The sequence below is a fragment of the Oncorhynchus mykiss genome, chromosome 5 (genome assembly GCF_057628025.1).
Source record: "Oncorhynchus mykiss isolate SJ-2025 chromosome 5, ASM5762802v1, whole genome shotgun sequence".
Classification (NCBI taxonomy): domain Eukaryota; kingdom Metazoa; phylum Chordata; class Actinopteri; order Salmoniformes; family Salmonidae; genus Oncorhynchus; species Oncorhynchus mykiss.
Genome location: NC_143026.1, coordinates 59392522 through 59415758, shown reverse-complemented (window position 1 = coordinate 59415758; position 23237 = coordinate 59392522). Strand labels below are relative to the sequence as shown.

At 42.6% G+C, this 23237-nt stretch overlaps 1 protein-coding gene across 2 annotated transcripts in view; it reads left to right on the top strand.

Moving 5' to 3' along the window:
- Window positions 1-23237, top strand: part of wdr18 (WD repeat domain 18) — an 80474-nt gene that overhangs the window by 28460 nt on the left and 28777 nt on the right. For both annotated transcript variants that reach the window (XM_036977949.2, XM_090235347.1), the window contains 3 exons: window positions 1609-1752; window positions 9100-9164; window positions 10257-10381. In XM_036977949.2, coding sequence (XP_036833844.1) covers window positions 1609-1752; window positions 9100-9164; window positions 10257-10381 — 334 coding nt within the window. The remainder of the gene's footprint in view (window positions 1-1608; window positions 1753-9099; window positions 9165-10256; window positions 10382-23237) is intronic.

Genomic DNA, 23237 nt, shown 5'->3' with positions numbered 1-23237 from the left:
GAGGTGACCAAGAATCTGATGGTCACTCTGACAGAGCTCCAGAGTTCCTCTGTGGAGATGGGAGAGCCTTCCAGAAGGACAACCAGCTCTGTAGCACTCCACCAATCAGGCCTTTATTGTAGTGTGGCCAGACTTCTCAGTAAAAGGCACGTCAGCCCACTTAGAGTTTGCCAAAAGGCACCTGAAGACTCTGACCATGAGAAACAAGATTCTCTGGTCTGATGAATCCAAGATCAAACTCTTTGGCCTGAATGCCAAACTTCACATCTGGAGGAAACCTGGCACCATCCCTACAGTGAAGCATGGTGGTGGCAGCATCATGCTGTGGGGATGTTTTTCGGTGGCAGGGACTGGGAGACTAGTCAGGTTTGAGGGAAAGATGAACAGTGCAAAGTACAGAGAGATCCTTGATGAAGCGCTCAAGACCTCTGACTCTGGCAACGGTTCACCTTCCAACTGTGCAATGACCCTAAGCACACAGCCAAGACAGCGCAGGAGAATTCCGGAGAATTCCTTTTGTCTGTAGAATTTTTTTCTCAGGTTTTTACCTGCCATTTGAGTTCTGTTATACTCGCAGACATCATTCAAACAGTTTTAGAAACTTCAGTGTTTTCTATCTAAATCTACTAATAATATGCATATATTAGCAACTGGGCCTGAGTAGCAGGTAGTTTACTCTGGGCACCTTATTCATCCAAGCTACTCAATACTGCCCTCCAGTCCCAAAGAAGTTAAGGGGAAACATTTAAATGTCTTGGAGTGGCCTAGACAAAGCCCAGACCTCAATCCAATTGAGAATCTGTGGTATGACTCAGATTGCTGTTCACCAGTGGAACCCATCCAACATGATGGAGCTGGAGCAGTTTTGCCTTGAGGAATGGGCAAAAATCCCAGTGGCTAGATGTGCCAAGCTAATAGAGACATACCCCAAGAGAATTGCAGCTGTAATTGCTGCAAAAGGTAGCTCTATATTGGGAGGGGGGGAATAGTTATGCACGCTCAAGTTCTCTTTTTTGTATTATTTCTTGTTACAAAATATTTTTTATTGTGAATCTTCAAAGTGGTAGGCATGTTGTGTAAATCAAACGATACAAACCCCCAAAACATGAATTTTAATTTCAGGTTGTAAGGCAACAAAATAGGAAAAATGCCAAGGGGGGGGTGAATACTTTCGCAAGTCACTGTACTTTCCAGTTCCAAAATCTGTTCCTCAGCAGTTTTTTAATATATTTTTTTATATAAATCTCTCTTCTAGCTGTAATAATGGATTAGCTCAATGAATGGCCATCAAGATCTTGGCACAATGTAAGTGTCATAGGCACTAAATGATTTGATCTGTCCAAGTCATTAAGTTGAGGTTGGAACAGAAATTTGCAGGCGTTCTGCAGACTAAGATGTATTTTAGTGTCTTGCACTCTTAAACGGCCCACTCCTCTAAGACAGACAGGGTCAGACTAACAGTCCTGCAGTGTGAGCTCATACTGATAATGTGACGTTATACAGTATCCTTTAAGGCTGAAGTTAAACAATGTCCACAACTCGGATCAAATTAACCATAAAACTCTCTTCTCCTTTTTTTTGTTGTTTGCTCTCTCTCTCAAACTCTAGCTTTGGGAGCTATCCTCTGGCGAGATGCTCCTGTCTGTTCTTTTTGACGTAGGCATCATGTCAGTGACTCTTGACCCCTGCGAGTACTACCTCTTCTGCGGTGGCAGTGACGGCGGTATATTTCAGGTGTCCCTCTGTAGCCAGGTAAGCTATATGGTTTTTGTCTTCGCCACCCTCACTGTTTAACCCTGAACTTTCATCGATTAACTTCACAATGCGTTTGAATTGCAAACGGATCCGTCAAGCACAACCATGCCCACACAGACATGGTTTCTTTGTTTCATAACATCAAGGGTTCATCAATGGCCTTCCTGTACATTATAAACAGGTTGCCCTACTATAAATAACCAACCCGTTGTGGACAGTACTCACGGAGAGAAGTGTCTGGACAGAGGTGAGCTCAGCCGGGTGACGGCAAATTGGAAAGCAGATATACAGCAGGCACAATGGGCCACAGTCTGGCGACGCCGCAAGGGCAAGTGACGTAACTAAGAGAGACTTTGAACTGACAGTCATTTGTAAAACCATAGCCAGTTCATATAACTTTGAAGACTGCAGATGAGCAGCCTGAGGCAAATAAGCACATTAATGTCAAGCCCTTGAAAATAACCTTAGAATTGCATATACTGTCATCAAACCCGTTACCTGATTATTCATTATTTAAAAGTGAGACAATTTCATTTCCACAAGTGAAGGTGGAAACACGTCACCAAGTACACACAACTGACAACTTAATAAATTGAGAACTGTCAATTGCCGCATAATACACCTTTGACTGAATTCCCATTTGAGTTAGTCCTGTACGTTTCCCAGTGAAGCACCAAAATACAGTACACTTCGTAAGAAGGGGCCCTCTGATCAGCTGACAGTGCCTTGATGTGTCTCCACACTGCTGGCCTGGAACCTGGCTGCTAAAGTTTGTTAATGAAGAGGGGAATGTGAGTGATGTTTGGACCAGCCCACATCTCTCTGGTGCACAGGGAAGGTCAAGGCAGGTTGCACTTACACAAAGCTTTGTCTAGTGGGAGATTTGGGGGGCATTTCCGGAACACTGCTCTAAAGCATCCTACAGAATCTTTGCTTGGGCTTACCCCAGTTTTTCCAGCTTAAACCACTGAGAAAGACTTCTTCAGTTCAAAAGGAAAATATTAATAAAACCCGAAGTCTACCATCTGCCACAATTTGTAATTCTGCACATGTATCGGGGAATTCTCTAAAGATACTCACTCCTCTGTTGCTTTTCCATGAACTTTCTAACGTTGCACCATCCTTGTACGGGTGAATCCCCAAGCTGTTGGCCTGAAAGATGGAGAGGTGATAGAGAGGGGGGGGGGGGTTGTACACCGGCAGGGCCTGTGTTTTGGGTTTAAATCGCCTGGGGTTTTTCATTGCTATTAATGCCCGATACCATGCCTCATGAGGGACTTCTTTGCCCCCCCTACGGTGCTCTAGGGTTGCCCCCATATATCACAGTTTCTATACATTCCCATCAGTCTCGTCTAGGTGGGATTCTTTCGGACTGCTCTCTTTCAAGGAGAAAAGGTGACACGTCAGGTTCAGAGCTATGTCTGCCAGCCCTTCTGGCTAACTGAATCTAGTCTTATTGCAACGTGCTAATCAAGAGCTTCCTGTGTCTTCCTCGGCTTAAACACAAGATGGACTTCTGTATTTGCCATGATTGATGGTTTGTTTGCAGAATAGGCTCATTTTGTGCCCATTTAAAGTCGCATTTCAATGCAGAAAAATGTATTTGTCGAGCTGCAGAGAATTAATCCAAATATTTTCTGTAACTGACATAACCAACTAGATCAGAGAAGACATTAATGGATATGGTTCAATTTGAGTTTCAAGCTTTGTCCTCTCCTCCTTTCTACTTGTCATGAGTTTCATGTCAGGTGCCACAAAGAAACTTGTATAAAAGACTCAATTGAACATGACAGAAATGAATGTGCACAAGAAAGGATCCCCCTCCCCTTGTTAGACCACCCCACTTCTATTTAAAACCTAATTTCCCTTATCCTGGCTCTTGCAGTCGCACAAAACTGGGTGCGAGTCACTCACTGTGCATTGCCCTTAGCAATCACCCCCCATGATAGACAAATCCTGCCTTTCTCTTGCTCTCTCTCCTGAAGTACGTTTTATATGGAGTGCTTCACAATGCTTACTTCCATGGCTTGAGAATCACTGTCTGAGTAAAGGCAGATTGCTCACTGCTCCATTTATGTATCCATAATTAAACTCACATTTCGGTTTTTCAACCTCCTTACTCGATATCTCCCAAAATCCATCAGCCCCACTGGATATGTTGTGGGTGGCTCTTGCATGTATGGCCAAATAAGTGATATCCCAGAGGCATCGGGTTTGAGTGGAGAAAAGTCTGCATCTGTGAAAGAGTGCTGCAGATGGATGGCTGCAGATGGATAACAGATACACTATATATACACAAGTATGTGGACACCCCTTCAAATTAGTGCAAGCCTAAGATCACCATGCGCAATGCCAAGCGACGGCTGGATTGGTGTAAAGCTCGCCGCCATTGGACTCTGGAACAGTGGAAACGCGCTCTCTGGAGTGATGAATTATGCTTCATCTAGCAGTTCAACGGACTAATCTGGGTTTGGCGGATTCCAGGAGAACGCCACCTGCCCCAATGCATAGTGCCAACTGTAAAGTTTGTTGGAGGTATGCGGCTGTTTTTCATGGTTCGGGCAAGGCCCCTTAGATCCAGTGAAGGGAAATCTTAATGCTACAGCATACAATGCCATTCTAGCTGATTCTGTGCTTCAAACTTTGTGGCAACAGTTTGGGGAAGGCCCTTTCTTGTTTCTGCATGAAAATGGTCCTGTCCATAAAGCGAGGTCCACACAGAAATGTTTTGTCAAGATCGGTGTGGAAGAACTTGCCCTGACCTCAACCCCATCGAACACCTTTGGGATGAATTGGAACGCTGACTGCGAGCCAGGCCTAATTTCCCAACATCTGTCCCCGACCTCACTAATGCTCTTGTGGCTGAATGGAAGTCCCTGCAGCAATGTTCTAACATCTAATGGAAAGGCTTCCCAGAAGAAGGGAGGCTGTTATAGCAGCAAAGGGGGAACCAACTCCATATTAATGCCCATAATTTTGGGCTGAGATCTTCGACGAGCATGTGGTCATGTGGTGTATCTATCTGTTAGGACGGTCATTTTTTCCAACCGTTCCCTTACTCATCTCTTCTCCAACCAAGAGCTTATTTATGTCCTCTCCATCTCCATGCCCCCTCTCATTGACACATGGTTATTGTTCCAGTCCTCTCACTGAATATTAATACAACCAAAACGTGAATGTTAAGTCAGTAAGGGACAGGGGGATCTATTGGTGGCACAATGATTACATGAGATTATTAACAGAAACGGTCATATAAGACTGGTCCTTTTAGTTGTTATAATTGTTTTTAGAGATGTTTGGCTGCGGTACAGATTACTGCGTCTATCATTCTACTATTGGTCAGGGGATTCTGCAACCCTTTTATGTTCGCTTTTTGACATGAGAGTATCGCAATAATTGCTTTGAATGTTGTAGTGAAGTGACTTGACCTCAGGAAGAATGGCTGTTATAAAATAGTAATTGATTTGAAAGATAAAATATTTCTGCGGGAGCTTATCATTTCATTTATTCATATTGAAGTGTGTTTCATGTGTACTGAAAATACCTGGGGAATTTTCTCAATAATTGCAACAAGTCAAGACCCGGTTTGGATAACCAAGTTTCTCAGCTTATTATTAATGCCTACCGACCCCTTTCACCTTGGTCCTGAATCTGGACTCATAGGTTATTAATGTGCTAACTTTCCTCATGTATTTTATTTTTATTTTTTTATCTTTAATGCTTGCCTTTCAAAGATTTTCAAAGCCAAGCTGCCGCTGCTCCATTGACTCCTACGCCTTTGGACTTCCATCCACAGTCTTTAGACATTTAATTACTTAGGCATATCATCTTAAAGATCAATTGGTTAATTAAGGTAATTGGAGAGAAAAAAGCTTTTATAGCCCTGGATTTGAGTACAACTAATAATGATTATCTTCTGTTTAAAGAGAGGAACACGTCGTTTGTTAAAACAGGTTTTTGATTAAACAATATTTTAATGCCAAGCCTTGCATTGTTGCATCGTTCCTCCATAGATGCTGGAACTTGCTGCTGAGTGAAATCACAGCTTTTTAATCCTGCATCATTTCCTCTTCCCTCTGGCTTCCCCCTAGCTATCAAAGTATAATGATCCGTCTCATTATGCTGCATTCTCTGTCATTCATACTAAAGGGATTGCAGATAATCTGTTACTCATTTGTCCTCGTTGTGATTGAGAATGGATATTGTGTTGCTTTGGGCCAACTGGCTTCCATTACAAATCTTTTATATATTTTTTTTAAATGTATGTATTCATTTTTACGTTTGTTAGAATCCAATAGGGTTGCTGCATATCTGAACATATTGTGGTTTATTTTTAACGCAGAGTGAGATCCCTTTGTATTGAAGCTACCTGTATACTGTATTTGGACCTTGCATCAACCCCATAAGTTAACCATCATTTCCCTATAGCAACAACCACATTTTCGTTTCCATCTCATGATTCATCTTAAACATTTTCTGAGTATAATATCGGAACTCTGCCATCTCTACAGTCAGCATCTAAAAGGCATTAACTCTCTGCTAGCATGTGTCTTTCTGCTTCTCTAATTGTGCTGTTTACCCGATTTGGGGAGTTATTCATTTCCTAAACAGCTTAACTCTGAATGTGCCTGTGGATCATTGTTTAATAAAGGGGATTTCGTTCCGTAGCTGGGCAGAAGTTTCTATGCGATGAGTGTTTCAATGCATGGCGGGCATTAACTCTGCCAGTGGGGATATGAGCGTTGCGTTCCGAGAGAGCTGCGTTTGTTGTGCTGTTTCGTTTCCCTTGTTTAAATTGTTCAGCAGGAGATGAGACCGTGAGCCCAGAATTTTCACATTTGGATAAAGAGCCAGACAGAAAATCAGACAGTTCCCTTCCTCACGCGAGGCAGCAACTAGCCGTTTCCTTCAGTGTGAAGGTTTCGAAATGTAATCCTGCCAAGAGGTTTTTGCCATAGTAAATAAAATTTCTTGCTATGGTTCCGAACATCCCTCACTGATTTAAGCACTTAATTTGAACAGTTTAACAAGCTAATGTTAGACGAAATAGAATCTGTCTTTCATCGTGGTGAATTAGTTTTTTCACTCCACCTCCAACATTTTAGTTAATGTAGTGGTGTGAAATGAGACATGATGCTTCCCTCAAACCTTCCCTTAATGATTTGCATTTCAGTCATCTGGCCATTTGTACAGCTCCAGCCCAAGCCAGGCTTGTACACACATCGATAGAATTAATAGCCACGGCTTCAACTAAATCTCTTTCGAGTTCACTTTTCATGTTTAATTGAGTGCTCTCAAGACCGGCCGTGTAGACGTGATCTAATGATTAGTCTGTCATAGTAAAATCCAGTGGCGTCCTCCCTCCCTTGCATGTCTGACGCAACCACATCCCTAATTAATGCAATTAAGTAAATCAATCAAACCATTTAGAGGCTGACGAGTGCCAGAAATATCCAGCCAACCTAACAGATGAGAGACATATTACTCTTATTGTATTTGTCACATGGTTTATAAACAACCGATGTGGACGAACAGTGAAATTCTTACTTACTTGCCAACAATGCAGAGAAAGAAAATGGAGAAATAATAGAAAAGTAAAACACGTAATAATAGATACACAATGTGTAATTATATATACACAAGGGTACCAGTACCGAGTCGATATGCAGGGGTACGAGTTAGAGGTAGCTTTGTGTATATGTAGGAATACTGTAAACAGTAGCAGCAGTGTATGTGATGAGTCAAAGGGGTTAGTGCAAAAGGGTCAATGCAGATAGTCCGGTTAACTATTTAACTAACTATTTAGTAGTCTTATAGCTTGGGGGTAGAAGTTGTTCAGGATCCTGTTGGTTCCAGACTTGGTGCATCGGTACCACTTACCGTGCGATAGCAGAGATAACAGTCTATGACTTGGGAGGCTGGAGTCTTTGACAATTTTTAGGGCCTTCCTCTGACACCGCCTGCTATAGAGACTGATGAACTGGGCTGTATGCATTACCCTTGGTAGCGCCTTGCGGTCAGAGGCCAAGCAGTTGCCATACAGTGACACAACCATTCAGGATGCTCTCGATGGTGCAGCTGTAGAACTCTTTTCAGTCTCCTGAAAAGGACTTCAAGCCTTGTAAATTCCAACATGCAACGTAAAAAGATTTCATCACTTTTTTTTAACCTTCAAAACGAGAAACACACACAATTCAACAAGAACTATTAAAATAGGACCGTTGTGTTGTCGGAAAACTTAATGATGGTGTTTAAGTCATACAGGAGGGGACTAAGCATGCACCCCTGAGGGGGCCCCATGTTGAGGGTCAGAGTGGCGAATGTGTTGTTGCCTACCCTCAACACCTGGGGGGTGTCCAGTCAGGAAGTCCAGGATCCAGTTTGTCGTGGGAATTTCCTGTATTACCAAATCATGAGATCAAACCACACACAAGTCAGAGTTATCATAAAGTCCATCTTTAATTATATGAGCTTCACCATAGCCCTGTGACTCTCAGATCAATTCAGTGTCTATAAATGAATTCTCTGAGAGTGCTTACAAAACAGTTCTTAGTATCATTTATAGCCAAGACGCACCCATCTCAACTCGCATGACGAATAACATCTTAGGAACATTACACAAAGAACATTTTACTTGAAAGAGGAGTGTCCTATAGCTAGATAGCATTAGCTATAAATTATTGTTCAGTTTGGTCTCCTAAACGAAGTTCTTATCTCGTTCTTGGTACCACTTAGGACCAAGAACCTCATCCAATGGCATATATCAATTGTCAATTCTAGATACTCCCATCTCAAATACACCCCCTCCTGGACAAGCTCACAAAGAGGAGTGACTGGCACACAGACATTGTGGAGCCAACTAACTGGTTCCCCATTAATCAAGCCATCCCTTCACATGGTTTAGGAATAGTTACTGACACATTCACAGATAAGACAAACCTGACCTCTCCCCTCTCTGGGCCCCAAGTAACTGAGTCCTAGCTGAGAAGGGATAACTGCAAACTGCCAACAGTATTATCCAAAAAGAAAACATCCTAATGACAAATATCTCACATAAGCATTATTATGTAATTAAAACATATTATTTATCAATGTTACCTAACTAATTCTGATTCTGCTACCACAAGTTGCAGAGGGAGGTGTTTAGTCCCAGGGTCCTTAGCTTAATGATTGGAGGGCAGTATGGTATTGAACGCCGTGCTGTAGTCAATGAACAGCATTCTCACATACCGATGTAAGTGTACCTGAGAGACAAGCTCATTGGCTCTGGGTATTTTTTTTTAACTCTGAGGATTGCTTACTCTGATCAACTTTTAACTTTTTTCTTCTTCTTCTGATCTGCAGAGCTTAAGTCGGGATAAGACTTTCCAGTCGGACAACGAGGGCAACCAGGTTTTTAAAGGACACAGGTGGGCTGCCTTCAAGGTCTGGTCTATGTAATATACACTGAGTGTAGAAAACATTAGGAACACCTGCTCTTTACATGACCGACTGACCAGGTGAAACCAGCTGAACGCTATGATCCCTTATTGATGTCACCTGTTAAATCCACTCCAATCAGTGTAGATGAAGGGGAGGAGACCGGTTAAAGAAGGATTTTTAAGCCTTGACATGGATTGTGTATGTGTGCCATTCAGCGGGAATGGGCAAGACAGAAAAATGTAAGTTCCTTTTGAACGGGGTCTGAGAGGTGGTGGTGGTGGGTGGGGTGGGTGGTTCAGGATGAGGGGCTTTGATGCTGTAACAGCTGTGTGGTGACTGACGGGTTGTTTCATGTGGCTTTAATACCCCACGATATCCTTGTGGAATCTCTTTGTGCCGAACCAGGTCCCAGTAGCCAGAGAAGTTCAGGCGTCCTAATCTCTCTCACCGTATGGTATCCGAGACTGCCAAGGTGCATGCCACCACCATACTGATTGGACAGGCACACTGTGGGTGTGCAGAACCAGACTAAAAGACTTGAGTGGCTTTTTGTAGCTGCAGAGCAGGGGGCGGAAGGAACGTACACTACCTGAATTTTTTTCCCCTTGACTCGTTTGGTACTGAAAATGTTGCTGTTACCATTCCTGGAAGGCACATATATGGTAATTAGGTTGCCTGTAACGTGTGCACAGAAACAAGCAAGATAACAATGTTGAAACTCTGCTGTAAGTAAACAGGCTTAGTAAGGAAAGTGGTTTATTTTTTAGCAATGACTTTTGACCTCCCTTGTGATGTGACTGGAGAAGCATGAATATGTACTCTGGTGATTTTGTAAGGAAACTGATAGCATTTAAGAAATCAGGAGAACAATTTTAGTTTAGAACTTGAGAAAGAAAAAATTGAATCTGATATAATTTACTTTCTGAAATTGAGATGTTGTGTGACGCGATCGCTTGTTATTCGCTTAGGTAATAAAGGAAAAGCTGAGATATCAATGTTGATCCCCAAACATTTGATGTTCTGAGAACCCTATTTTATCAGCCAGGTGGTGATCTCCCTTTGCACTCATCCCTCCACAGGAACCTAGTGACATGTCTGTCTGTCTCTATGGATGGCACTCTCCTCCTCTCGGGCTCCCACGATGAGACCATACGACTGTGGGACATCCAGAGCAAGCAGAGCGTCCGCAGCATCAACCACAAAGGTGAGCTTGAATGACCGCCTCACCTAACCAAAGTCTCACCTCAGTGGCCCAAACCCATCTCTTCAGTTCAGCCGCTGGCATAGCAAATGCCTCGCTGAGACATTGATTTCTCCCAGAACGCCCCGAGTCATACATCATCCTGCCTCCGGACCGTGTTAGAAAACCCTTCCACGCTTGTCCTTCCTTTTGAGGTCATGGAGTGTATGGTTTGACATGCATGCCTTTTGGTCTGTAGTGTACTCCAGGTGCAATTTTGTTTGTTCTCTTGTTACTGTTGTTTCCTGTGAAGTGATCAGTTGACTGGGAGTTAACAGGAGACGGCAAACGTAATGCCCGTCTTGCGCTGGGCGTTCGGTTCAACTTAGGTTGGTCTGTAAAGGCAAGCTTATGCGTTTATCTACCTTTGCTCTATATGTTAGTTTGTTAGTTTGTGTGTCAGATATACACTGAGTGTACACAACAATAAGACCTCTTTCCATGACATAGACTGACCAGGTGAATCCAGGTGAAAGTTGTGATTCCTTATTGATGTCACTTGTTAATTCCACTTAAATACGTGTAAATGAAGGGGTGGGAGACAGGTTGAAGAAGGATTTTTAAGCCCTGAGACAGCTGAGACGTGGATTGTTTATGTGCAATTCAGAGGGTGAATGGGCCAGAATATTTACTGGAAGTGCCTTTGAACGGGGTATGTACGTAGGTGCCAGAGCACTGGTTTGAGTGTGTCAAGAACTGCGCGCCCGCAACTCAATATCAGGAAGGTGTTCCTAATGTTTGGTATACTCAGTGTACGTATCCAAGGCAGCTCATAGTTAGAAGTGTGAAGAGAATATGTTATATGAAGAATAATAACTAACATATTGAAAATATAATTGCTGCGTTAGAAAGTTCCAATGCAAGTAGTATCATTGATCATCTTCTGAAAATATAATTATCGGTTCATGATATGTAAGATGGAGTTAATAACTTATGAGAGAGCTGAGCTCTCAAAATAGAGTTGTTCCTATCACATTGAGGCATCTGTCACCTTTTCTATGGGCCACAGCACCCACTCACTCAGTGCAACGGTAGAGTCCCTTTCGTTAAGTGCTTTTCGAGAACTGGGATTTGATTTGCGTCACTGGGCAGGTTGCGAACTCATTTTGTTTTAATAGGATGTTTCTGTTGTTTATTCAGCCACTGTGACTGGTTAGCTGTCTATCAGTTTTGGCCGGATGGAGGATGTAATGATGTTCAACGGCACTTGTATTGAAAAGTCTTCTGGCTGTGGGAGAAGTAAGCATCACACCGTGGCCTTGCCAGACCTTTTGGGTCACTGCAATCTTGTTTTCAGCGTTCGAGCTTGGTGTTGTTTACCCCTGTCCAGTTTGTATGGGGTCATTATAAGGCCTCAGAAGTAGGCTTGGGCAGTATCCAGATTGGCATACCTTCATACTAACCTTGTGCTACTAAATTACCAAGCCAACTGCAGAGCATTTAGCACATTTTAGACTTAACTTAATAGTTATTAGATATTGAGCTGGCAAACATTTAGTTGTGAATTCCATATTGTAACTAGATCACCTGGCGTGTGCGGCACCTAATGAGTGACTCAAGGCTCCTGTCTAGTAGTTGTGTGTAAATAAACACCACGTGACTGGGGACTACTGGTAAGCTTCATTTAAAAAAAATTATGTGACGGATAAAATGAAGAACTGTATCTTTATCTCCTAACGTATTTACATAAAGTAGCTACAAAATTTCACATTTATTAAATAACTTCAAAGAAATAGTTTCAATGGTATTAATGTTATTGAAAAATCATCCCGTGGCTATTTCCAAATACCCCAGTATACGGTATACTGCCCGCGCTTACTCTGCAGTCATCTGACTTTCTGAGGAGAAGGCTGAGAAGGTCATACGGTGTCTTGACCAACGGTTTACTTTACAGGGTTTATTTATTACACACACCACAACTCACATTTCGCTCGCACAGCCGGAAATGCACACTCCCCACTGCTGACCGCCATCTGCAAAGCCTCCGAGCTGATCAACACTGCTCTGCCGCTGACATTATTGGGCCTTCCGAAAACCCCTCTATCTCAGTGGCCTATTTTCAGGTAGTACATTCTTCACTGAAAAGCTCTTCGAGCAATATGTCAAGTCAAGAAGCAGCAGGCATGTATTGGAATGTGAGAGTCAGGGTGATGAATAGCCCGCCATTGTTGTGAGGGTGTTCAATACAGGCCTTGCTATTACATGACAGAAATGTATTTTGTTCACACTGTCCCCCCAGTTGAATTAATACGAAGACAAAACAATGACTTCTAAGTAGTAGTAAGCTTACATTGTTATCAATATATGTAGCTTCAAAGATTTACCACTAAGATTATAATGGACAGATATTTTTGTTGTTGTGGTCTGTCTTTGGCAGTGTTGGTCCAACACTGATCAATGGCGAAGTCATAATTTAGATGACAAAGTTAAACAAGCTTTTTCTTTTCTGTCGTTTGTTATGCGGTTCTTCAGTAATTTCACTCCGGGATGAAATATTACAATTAGATATTGAAAATGATCTTTAATGACAATCTGATTGTGACAGTAATTTGACCATTCAACAACCCAGTAGCAAAACAAGAAAGAAAACGACACACTTTAGATTACGGTCTATCTGCGTGCAGTAAATAAACAGACCGTAATATACACTTGCACCAGTCAACTGTGAACACAACTGCCTAGCCCAAATGTATTGATGGATGTCAACGCTGTGTCTCCCCTGACTGTGTCTATGCTCCAAGGGCTGTATTATATCTGAGGCTCTCAACCTGCCTCCAGTCATTTTCCTACCCCCCCACCTTGTCTTCCACAAGGGCCAGCGTAGAGGGTGAGTTCAGCCTGTAATTGAGTTGTCAGAAGGTCCCGGCCTCCACATCCACTGTAAATCTCTCGAGCTCTAGCCCGGTTTCCCCAATTCTGTTCTGGGAGAGCAAAGGCGGTTATTGGCCCTCTCTGAAGGCATGCGTGATCCTGAAGGCAATTAGAAAAACCTTTCACAGGCCCGTCGCTCTCCCTCATACTATCCATCTTCACTAAGCTCCGCAGCTCGACCGGCACAAATCAGACGAGTAGTGGCGGAAAATCTGAGCTGCTCACAAGCGACCGGAAGTTTTTGGAATGGTGGCTTTGGAAATTAGGTGTATGGTCAATGTCCATAAAACTAACTTCCATTGAAGTTATTTAGCATTTGGCTTATTCGAGAGATCATACCAGTCCCCGATAAAAGTTTTAGTCTGGTGGTGGCACCATTGGGTGGAAAAGATAGACTCTGTATGAGTGGTCAGAGGACAGGATGTAGGCTACCATTGCGTGCTCTTTATAATCTCCTGGCTGAGACAGAGTGCTGTATGGTATCTTTAAGGTGACTTACATCATACCTAGCAGGGGAAATAAGGAAAGGGCCAAATGTTTAGACCTATTTGTAAGCAAGGCGATAAAAATCATTAATCTACTTGAGAGATAATTACTTACTTCCTAGGTTCTTAACCCTGTACATAAATGTTCAATCAGAACATAAGCTTGAGGCGAAGGGTCTCTCCATGTTGGATTTGGCCTAGAAATCTGACTCTCATTAATATTTTTTGTTCACATCTCATGAATAATAAGGGAACTTACGTAGCACGCGCACATGCACACACCCCACTACCATCGCCGCCCTCACCACCACCACAGACAGACAGGTGATCGTGACTGGCATTCTCTGCATCGTAATTAACTTAATCCAACGTCTGTTGCTATGCGTCTAAGGCAAACCGCTGATTGAGAGACAGTATTTAGACTTCAAACGACCCCCCCCCTCCCACTGCTGTCTGCACTGCTCCTCCTGTGTGGATTAAACTGCCAACTTCACTAATCCTTAGTGTCTCTGAGCTCAGTATTATTGGCCTGCTGTTGTCTCGACTAATATCTATTATTCCTTCTGCAACCACCATTGATCAAGGAAGGAGTGGGCTGGAAAAGTGGTGAACCGGGCAGACTTGAAGACCTCAAGGGAATGGACAAGAATAGCCCACCAATTTTACGATTTGCATCGTATCAACAAAATATTTTATCTTGTTCTTGGTCCATTATGGTAGCCAACTGAGTTTTGGGTCTGTTTGGAAGCTCTTTGACAATATTTCATCATCAACACTGAGTAATTGTATGAGTCACACGTTCCTCACAATGTTTGAACCTTTTTTGGGGAGGGACAGACTCTACAAACTGTTGGCACTGCTGCAGCAAATGTCACTTTGCAGTTCTAAAGCACGACTGCTGCTGAAAGGTGAAGAGCACAGCAACAACGTGGCTATCACGAGACATCAGTGTTAACAAAGCCAAGAGTGATATCCTTTACTCATGGCAGTCCAAACAAATTGCCTCAAGTTATGCGCTGTTTACTTGAAAACTTATAGAAAGCATTCTGGAGCTCCAGATCAGATGCCAAAGAGATTAGGATCTACCTCAACTGCTCAAAAACGGCTCTAGTATAGAAAACTAGTGACTGCTAGTGTGCATTAACGAGGTCTTTCGGGCCAAGGACCTGTAGAGGAAATCGGTGCTGTACTCTTCTCACATCCTCCTGCCACTTTCCCACAGACGGCTTTGGCATAATCTTCTGCACTTTCCTTCTCAGCTCTTGTTACATGCCGCTTAAAGAGTGATTGAGAGTGGCACCTCAAGTTTGTGCCAGAGTGGGAGATCCCGCATGGAAGTGGACAAGAGCCTTGTGTCGAAGTAATTGTCTGGCAGTGTAGACTGCCCTGAACCACTAACTCAGCAATCATATGATACTGACCTGGCATTACAATGAGTACACCCCAAAGTTCATTGGCACAAGTTTAGATGGTTATGAAAGGAATTATTCTCTTACTGCATGGTTTGTATCAGGAAACTCAATGTCTCTTTTAACCAAAGAGTTAAAATCATGTTACTGAACATGTTTCCTGAGCGGTGAAATGGACAAACCGCCCTTAACACCCGCTCGCTTAACCCAGAAGCCAGCTGCACCAATGTCAGAGGAAACACTGTTCAACTGACGGCTGAAGTCAGCCTGCAGGCGCCCGGCCCGCCACAAGGAATCGCTAGAGCGAGATGAGCCAAGTAATTCGCCCCCAGGTCAAACCCTCCCCCATCCCGGACGACGCTGGGCAAATTGTGCACCCTATGGGACTCCCGGTCACGGCCTCTATTGACATAGCCTGGAATTGAACCCCAGGCTGTAGTGACAGCGTAATCAATCCATCAAATGTATTTATAAAGCCCCTTTTACATCAGCCGATGTCACAAAGTGCAACACTGCGATGCAGTGCCTTAGACCGCTGTGCCTCTCGGGAGGCCAGATTTAGCCACTCTTGAGTACAATGGACAAACAAAACAGGGTTTTGAAGAAGGTAACACGCCAAAATGCATTGGTTTTAATAATAAAGGAGCATTTTCTTAAATCAACTTCCATTGTTCCCAAGAGTGGCTGGATATCCTCTCTGTGAACCTTAAAGGGCAGGATAAATTGGTCTATGAAATTCTGATATCATCCTATCAGGATTTTCTTTGTTTAGTTTGGTGGCTGCAGACTTGCTTGGCTAGTGTATGTAGCTAGTGCATGGCCCAAAGGTTGTATATTTCAATGTGCTCGACATTCATATCATTGGATGCAATCATTCAGAGATATTTCCTCTGCTCACACATGCCAAAAAATGCACACAATCCAAACACTGTTCTCGGGTGCCTAATCTTTTAACCTGCGTCACATTTCATAGTGCTCTAAACTTGAGCAAACGGTTTCAAGTGAATGCGCTACCACAGCGATTTGACCTAAAGCAAGTGCAACACACAATCCAATCTCCATATTGCTTTCATGATAATTGGTAAGATTATCTCCATAATCGCCCGGACCCTAATTGTATGGTTTCCGCCTAGGGCATCGATTGGATATTATGCACGTCAGAGTATCTGCAGTGTTTTGGCAGGGCTCGAGCCGCGCACTCCCCTCCCCCTGCTTCCGTGACCCTGCTTGGCAGCAGGCACAATTTATGAGCGTGTGTAGGAGGGGCCAGGACCATTAGTGTAATTCCAAGTGGGAGCCAAGTCCCGGGGATCGATATCTGTAATTGAGTGGGAGATAATTAGCCAGCCCTTATTACCACAACAAGGAATAAATATACTCTCCTCAGTTACCCCATACACAAACTACATTTTAAACGGTCCCCAATGCTTAGATGTTGCGAAATACAGGTAAGTCTCATGTAGCTCACTTGCTTCCTTTCCCCCGTTCTTCCTCCATGGGTTGTCGCTTGAAAAGGAGAAATTGCCCAATCTCCCTGGAACCACGTTAAAAACCTGTTGATTGGGATTGCACTGATATACTCTGGTTACCACGAGTGCTGCTGTAGCTGTGCATAATATATGCATCAACATAATGTTGATGGGAGGGACTAAGGCAGGAGGAGAGCAAATCTACTTCCTATTTACGCAGGTTTATCGCCGTCCTTATTAGCACAACGTTGCACTTGTCTTTTTGTGGATTGTATTTTTGTGCTGATAAATGAACAGCAATCTGTTGTTTTTATTGGCCCAATCCCCGCGTTAATGTACAGGTGGGTCTGTTCCCTCCCTCCCCCTCTCGCTCCCTCACACTCAATTCAATAGACTTTATTGACATGGCAAGTTAAATGACTTACGTTGTCAAAGTATACATAAAACATAAATGGTGGGACCAACAGCAATTATAATAGTAGTAGTGGAAATGGGATTAGCATTAACAGTAAAAACAATATTAATGACAACACATTAACGCAATAGTAGTAAACTAACCTCAACATGACTGAGAAGCCACATGACAAAACACTAAATGGGAAATATTATTGACGTTACATTGTACTTTTCAATGGCTGTCCCACAGGTTGTGGTAGAAGGATACATATTTGGCTGCCAAAACTGCACATTACTTAGTCTTTTATAGTTTCAAATTCTTTACTGAATGATAATTTTGGGAAATAAATATCTTAGGTCTGAGTATTTGTAACAGTGGAATAGGAAATGCAGCTGTGTCTACCTCTCCCCCGGAGCAGAGTGAGCACAGCCTGTCCTCTCTGGGCAGACCGGTTTGCCTGTGACGACCGGTCTCTATAGCCAGACTGTGCTCACTGAGTCTACCTAGTCAGTGTTTTCTTCAGTTTTCTATCAGTCACGGTGGTGGCAGACTGTTTAGAGCCAAATAGCATTGACGTTTACTCAGATTTTTTGGTGATGTCTTTCCAATAGTTGATATATTTTTCTTTTTGCTTTGTGATGATTTGGTTGGGCCAGATTTTCTGAGTGATGCCTTGAGGCTGGCTCTATGGGGTTGGTTTGGGTTAGTGAACTGAGCCTCACAACCATCTGGCTGAGGGGGCTCTTCTCTTATTTCATCTCTTGATATTGCAGAGCTATGTGATGGAATGTTTTGGGTTCACTTGTTTTTAGATGTTTGTAAAAGTTGATTTCAATAAGGAGGGGGGTATTGGCCCAATTCTGCTCTGTGTGTGTTATTTGGAGTGTGTTGCAAAGAACAAGTATTGCAAAACGCCGCATGCAGTATTTCGATTGGATGTTTGTCCCATTTGGTAAATTCATTATTAGAGAGCGGACCCCATACTTAGCTGCCATATAGAGCAATTGGTTCTATAACTGATTGGAACATTTTGAGCCAGATTCTAATTAGATTTTTAAAAATGTTCCTTTTAATGTCATAGAATGCTCTTCTAGCTTTGTTTCTCAGCTCATTCACAGCCCTGTGGAAGCTACCTGTGTTGCTGATATTTAGTCCTAGATACAGTTGAAGTCGGAAGTTTACATACACTTAGGTTGGAGTCATTAAAACTCGTTTTTCAATCGCTCCATAAATTTCTTGTTAACAAACTATAGTTTTGGCAAGTCGGTTAGGACATCTACTTGGTGCATGACGCAAGTAATTTTTCCAACAGTTGTTCACAAACAGATTATTTCACTTATAATTCACTGTATCACAATTCCAGTGGGTCAGAAGTTTACATACACTACTGTGCCTTTAAACAGCTTGGAAAATTCCAGAAAATTATGTCATGGCTTTAAAAGCTTCTGATAGGCTAATTTACATCATTTGAGTCAATTGGAGGTGTACCTGTGGATGTATTTCAAGGCCTACCTTCAGTGCCTCTTTGATTGACATCATGGGAAAAAAGAAATCAAAAGAAATCAGCCAAGACCTCAGAAAAACAATTGTAGACCTCCACAAGTCTGGTTCATCCTTGTAAGCAATTTCCGAACACCTGAGGGCACCACACTCTTCTGTACAAACAATAGTACGCAAGTATAAACACCATGGGACCACGCAGCCGTCATACCGCTCAGGAAGGAGATGTGTTCTGTCTCCTGGAGATGAACGTACTTTGGTGCGAAAAGTGCAAATCAATCACAAAACAACAGCAAAGGTCCTTGTGAAGATGCTGGAGGAAACTGGTACAAAATGATCTATATCCACAGTAAAACGAGTCCTATATAGACATAACCTGAAAGGCCGCTCAGCAAGGAAGAAGCCACTGCTCCAAAATCGCCATCAAGCCAGACTGCGGTTTGCAACTGCACATGGGGACAAAGATCGTACTTTTTGGAAAAATGTCCTCTGGTCTGACACAACCAAAATGGAACTGTTTGGCCTTAATGACCATCTTATGTTTGGAGGAAAAGGGGGGAGGCTTGCAAGCCGAAGAACACCATCCCAGCCGTGTTGTTGCGGAGCCCCATTTCCACATTTTCCCACCGGCACAGGCTTGATAAAAATTAAATATTCACTTTTAGAAAATCTACTTCTTCTATATCCTAAAATAAAAATCCTCTTCTATATCCTAAAAGGTCTGTTTAGTTGGCGCCATCGATTTGAGTAATCCGCTCGTTCTACATGCAGAGAAAGGAATCCAAAAAGTTTGTTAAACAAGTCAAAACATGTTTCTATTTAATCCTCAGGTACCCTAAAATGTAATTAAACTAATATTTCATACGGAAAGCAGTATGTTCAGTAGGAAAACGATATTAGCAGGTGTGTGTCCTCTTCGTCACATGCGCACAGACTGATTTCCAACTCTGAGTCCCAGTACTAAAACTCATACTTCTTCCTCGTTTTGGAAGAAACGAGCCTGAAACCTTGAACAAAGACTGTTGACATCTATTGGAAGCTATAAGAATATGCCCCTATACTTTCCATTGTAAAAGCATGGGCTCTCAATTTGTTTTATTGGCGGTTGGTTTTTCTTTGGATTTTCTCCAACCAGATCTATTGTGTTATAGTCTCATACATTATTTTAACATTTCTACAAACTCCAAAGTGATTTCTTTCCAATGGTACCAATTATATGCATATCCTGGCTTCTGGGCCTGAGTAACAGGCAGTTTAGTCAGGTGGAAATTGAGAAAAAAGGACCCTACCCTGAAGTTAACCAACAATACTTTAAAATAAGTGTTAAGCAAAGCTATATACAGGGGGTACCGGTATAGAGTCAATGTGCGGGGGCACCGGTTAGTCGAGGTAATATGTACATGTAGGTAGAGTTAAAGTGACCATGCATAGATAATAAACAGAGAGTAGCAGCACCGTAAAAGAGGGGTCTAGGTAGCCCTTTGATTAGCCTTTCTGGGGTCTTATGGCTTGGGGGTAGAAGCTGTTAAGATGCCCTTTGGACCTCGACTTGGCGCTCCGGTACCGCTTGCCGTGCGGTAGCAAAGAGAACAGTCTATGACTAGGGTGATTGGAGTCTTTGACAATTTTTAGGGCCTTCCTCTGACACTGCCTGGTATGGAGGTCCTGGATGGCAGGAAGCTTGGCCCCAGTGATGTACTGGGCCATACTCACTACCCTCTGTAGTTACTTGCGGTCAGAGGCCGAGCAGTTGCCATACTAGGCAGTGACGCAACCAGTCAGGATGCTCTCGAGGGTGCAGCTGTGGAAGTCTTTTCAGTCTCCTGAAAAGAACTTCAAGCATTGTAAATTCCAACATGCAACGTAAAAAGATTTCATAACTGATTTTTTTTTACCTTCGAAATGAGAAACACTCACAATCCAACAAGAACTATTAAAATAGGACTTTTCAATTAACGTAAACTCTTATTATGCAAATACGATTCTCTCTTGTTCTCCTCTCACTGGCTGGCCCACTCAATCGCTTGATTGCTTGCATGGTTTCTGTCTCTTCTTCCTCCCCCTTTTCCTTTTTTGACATTCCTCTCTCGCCGTCTCTCTCTCTCGCCGTCTCTCTCTCTCGCCGTCTTTCTCTCTCTCGCCGTTTTTCTCTCTCTCGCCGTTTTTCTCTCTCTCGCCGTTTTTCTCTCTCTCGCCGTTTTTCTCTCTCGCGTTTCGCTGTCCCTCGCCGTTTCGCTGTCCCTCGCCGTTTCGCTGTCCCTCGCCGTTTCGCTGTCCCTCGTCATCTCGACCCCTCGCTCAACCCCTCTCTCGCCGTTCGCCATCTCTCTTTTTTCTCTTTCTGTCTTTGTCTGTCTTTGTCTTTCTTCCCCACTTGAGATTTCCCATGATGCAAATGCATTATTCAATTACCTTGTTGGCTGAAAGACTAACAAAAATTGGGACATAAAGCTGTGCTCCTTCCAAACATGAAAGTAGAGCCGCAGTTTAATTTAGTTTTTTTATCTGGGCTTTCCTGCTCAATGAGTATGGCAATTTAGCACACCACATCAAATGTTAAAGCTTGTATAGCAGAAGGCTGAGCCTGTCCAAGTGACTTCTGGTAATACAATATTCATTCTCTCGTAGATTAATCTTCTTTTCTGCTGAACATCATGACAAGGTAAATAATGATCCAGCAGAAATGTTGATGCTGAATCTCAGATAAGACAGAACAAGGAGATACCTACCCACTGGCAATTTAGTTGAGAAAGCAGTTTGGTTTCCTGTCTCATGTAGGTGTGTTGCATTTTTACTTTACAGAGGAGCTAAACTCAAGCACCAACTCGGGTTGAAAATGGCCTGTGTAGCATCGATATAAGTCAATCATTTAATTCTAATGTCAAAATACACTACAATTGTAAATAGCATAATTTTGGTCGTAAGGTCAGTATCTTCCAAATCTGATTTTTGTGAGATTTTGAGAAACTGGTATGTTGTATATTTGACTGTTGGCTTTTGATTTCAATCATGCCCATGAACACGGAACGGGACTAGGGAGAATTGTCATGCACAGAAAAACAGCACTCTATCCAATCGTAGCAGCAGAATCAACCTAGACAGTGACACAGACCTGACCTGCCCATTGTGTAGCACCTCTAACTTGTTTACATAAGACAACACATCGCCAATGTTATGTTTAAAGAACACATGGCCCCTCAACCCTTTTGTCAAGTGGACACTTGATGATATGTTTGACAGTGAGTCTGCCATTGTTTTAGGCAAACTGAGAATTCAATTGAGATGATGCACACGTGCCACTTGTAAATATTCAAAAATTCAAAAACCCATTCACGAGCCTCTTGTGTCCCACCGCAACTTATTTTGTAACGTGATTCGCTATGAAACACTGCCAGACAGATGCACACTCCGGTAATAGATAGTGAGCAAGTTGGAAAAACAAAACAGTATCTCTGTACTCCAGAACAAAAAAAGCACTCATGCATGTAGCCACTTGCCGATGACTTGATAAGCTGATTTATCCAACGTAGCTTCCCTGCTAGCTAGCTCTACTAGCTAGCTTAATTGACAAACAGATGGAACTTAGCTAGCGAGTGATTTTGGGCACTGATTAACAGCGTGGAGCTTGTCCGTTATTTACGAAAGTAAATAAATTAAACTAGTTGAGTATCTGGAGCATAAGCATTTGTGTGTTCGATTACAGGCTCAAAATGGGCAGACACAAAGACCTTTCTTCTGAAACTCGTCAGTCTATACTGGTTCTGAGAAATGAAGGCTATTCCCTGCAAGAAATTGACAAGAAACTGAAGATCTCGTAAAATGCTGTGTACTACTCCCTTCACAGAACAGTGCAAACTGGCCCTAACCAGAATAGAAAGAGGAGTGGGAGGCCCCGGTGCACAACTGAGCAAGACGTACATTAGTATCTAGTTTGAGAAATAGATGCCTCACAAGTCCTCAACTGGCAGCTTCATTTAAATAGTACCAGCCCCCCCCTCGTTTTTTTTCTTTAACAAAAGAGAAGAATCATATCAAAAGCAATGTGCGCATTGCATTGTGAAAGGCAATAACTTTTTATATGAACATGTGAAACATGTATTTCTAGATGAAACACTGATTTTAAGTTGGGTTAAAAAGTGACTTTTCTTTTATGTACTTAGTCAATTGAAAATGTGCTTCGAAACAACTGCCTTTTTGATTAAATGATTTTGAGTACATATTTTTTTTAATGTTCCACATAATTGTACAATTTTCACCAGAGCGATAAAAAAAAAAACTAACAAACAGCAGAAAAGCCCAGGCAAAATCTGTCACAAAAAGGTGGTTCTCGACCAAGAGAATTGAGTCAACCATGTCAGAATTTCTTTAAATGAATTTAGACTCTGGCCGGTTTACCTCACCCACCTCTCGCTCAATCCTATGTTGATTTAAACGGTTACATTTGTTGAATAATTTCTGACTACCAAGAAAATATCCTTCCAATATTTTTGTAGGCCTAGTTACGATTGTTAACCAATGGGTGCCCTGTCTCAAGCCTTTGACTTTACATTTCTCTCCCAGTACCTTATTAATTCTGCTCAGTAATGTTTGTTTTGGCTACAGTATGCAAATGAGGACACTGCTTTTAATTACATTGACGTTTTGTCAGTTTCACCCTCAATATCAGTGATGCGATGCCTCTTCAATCGT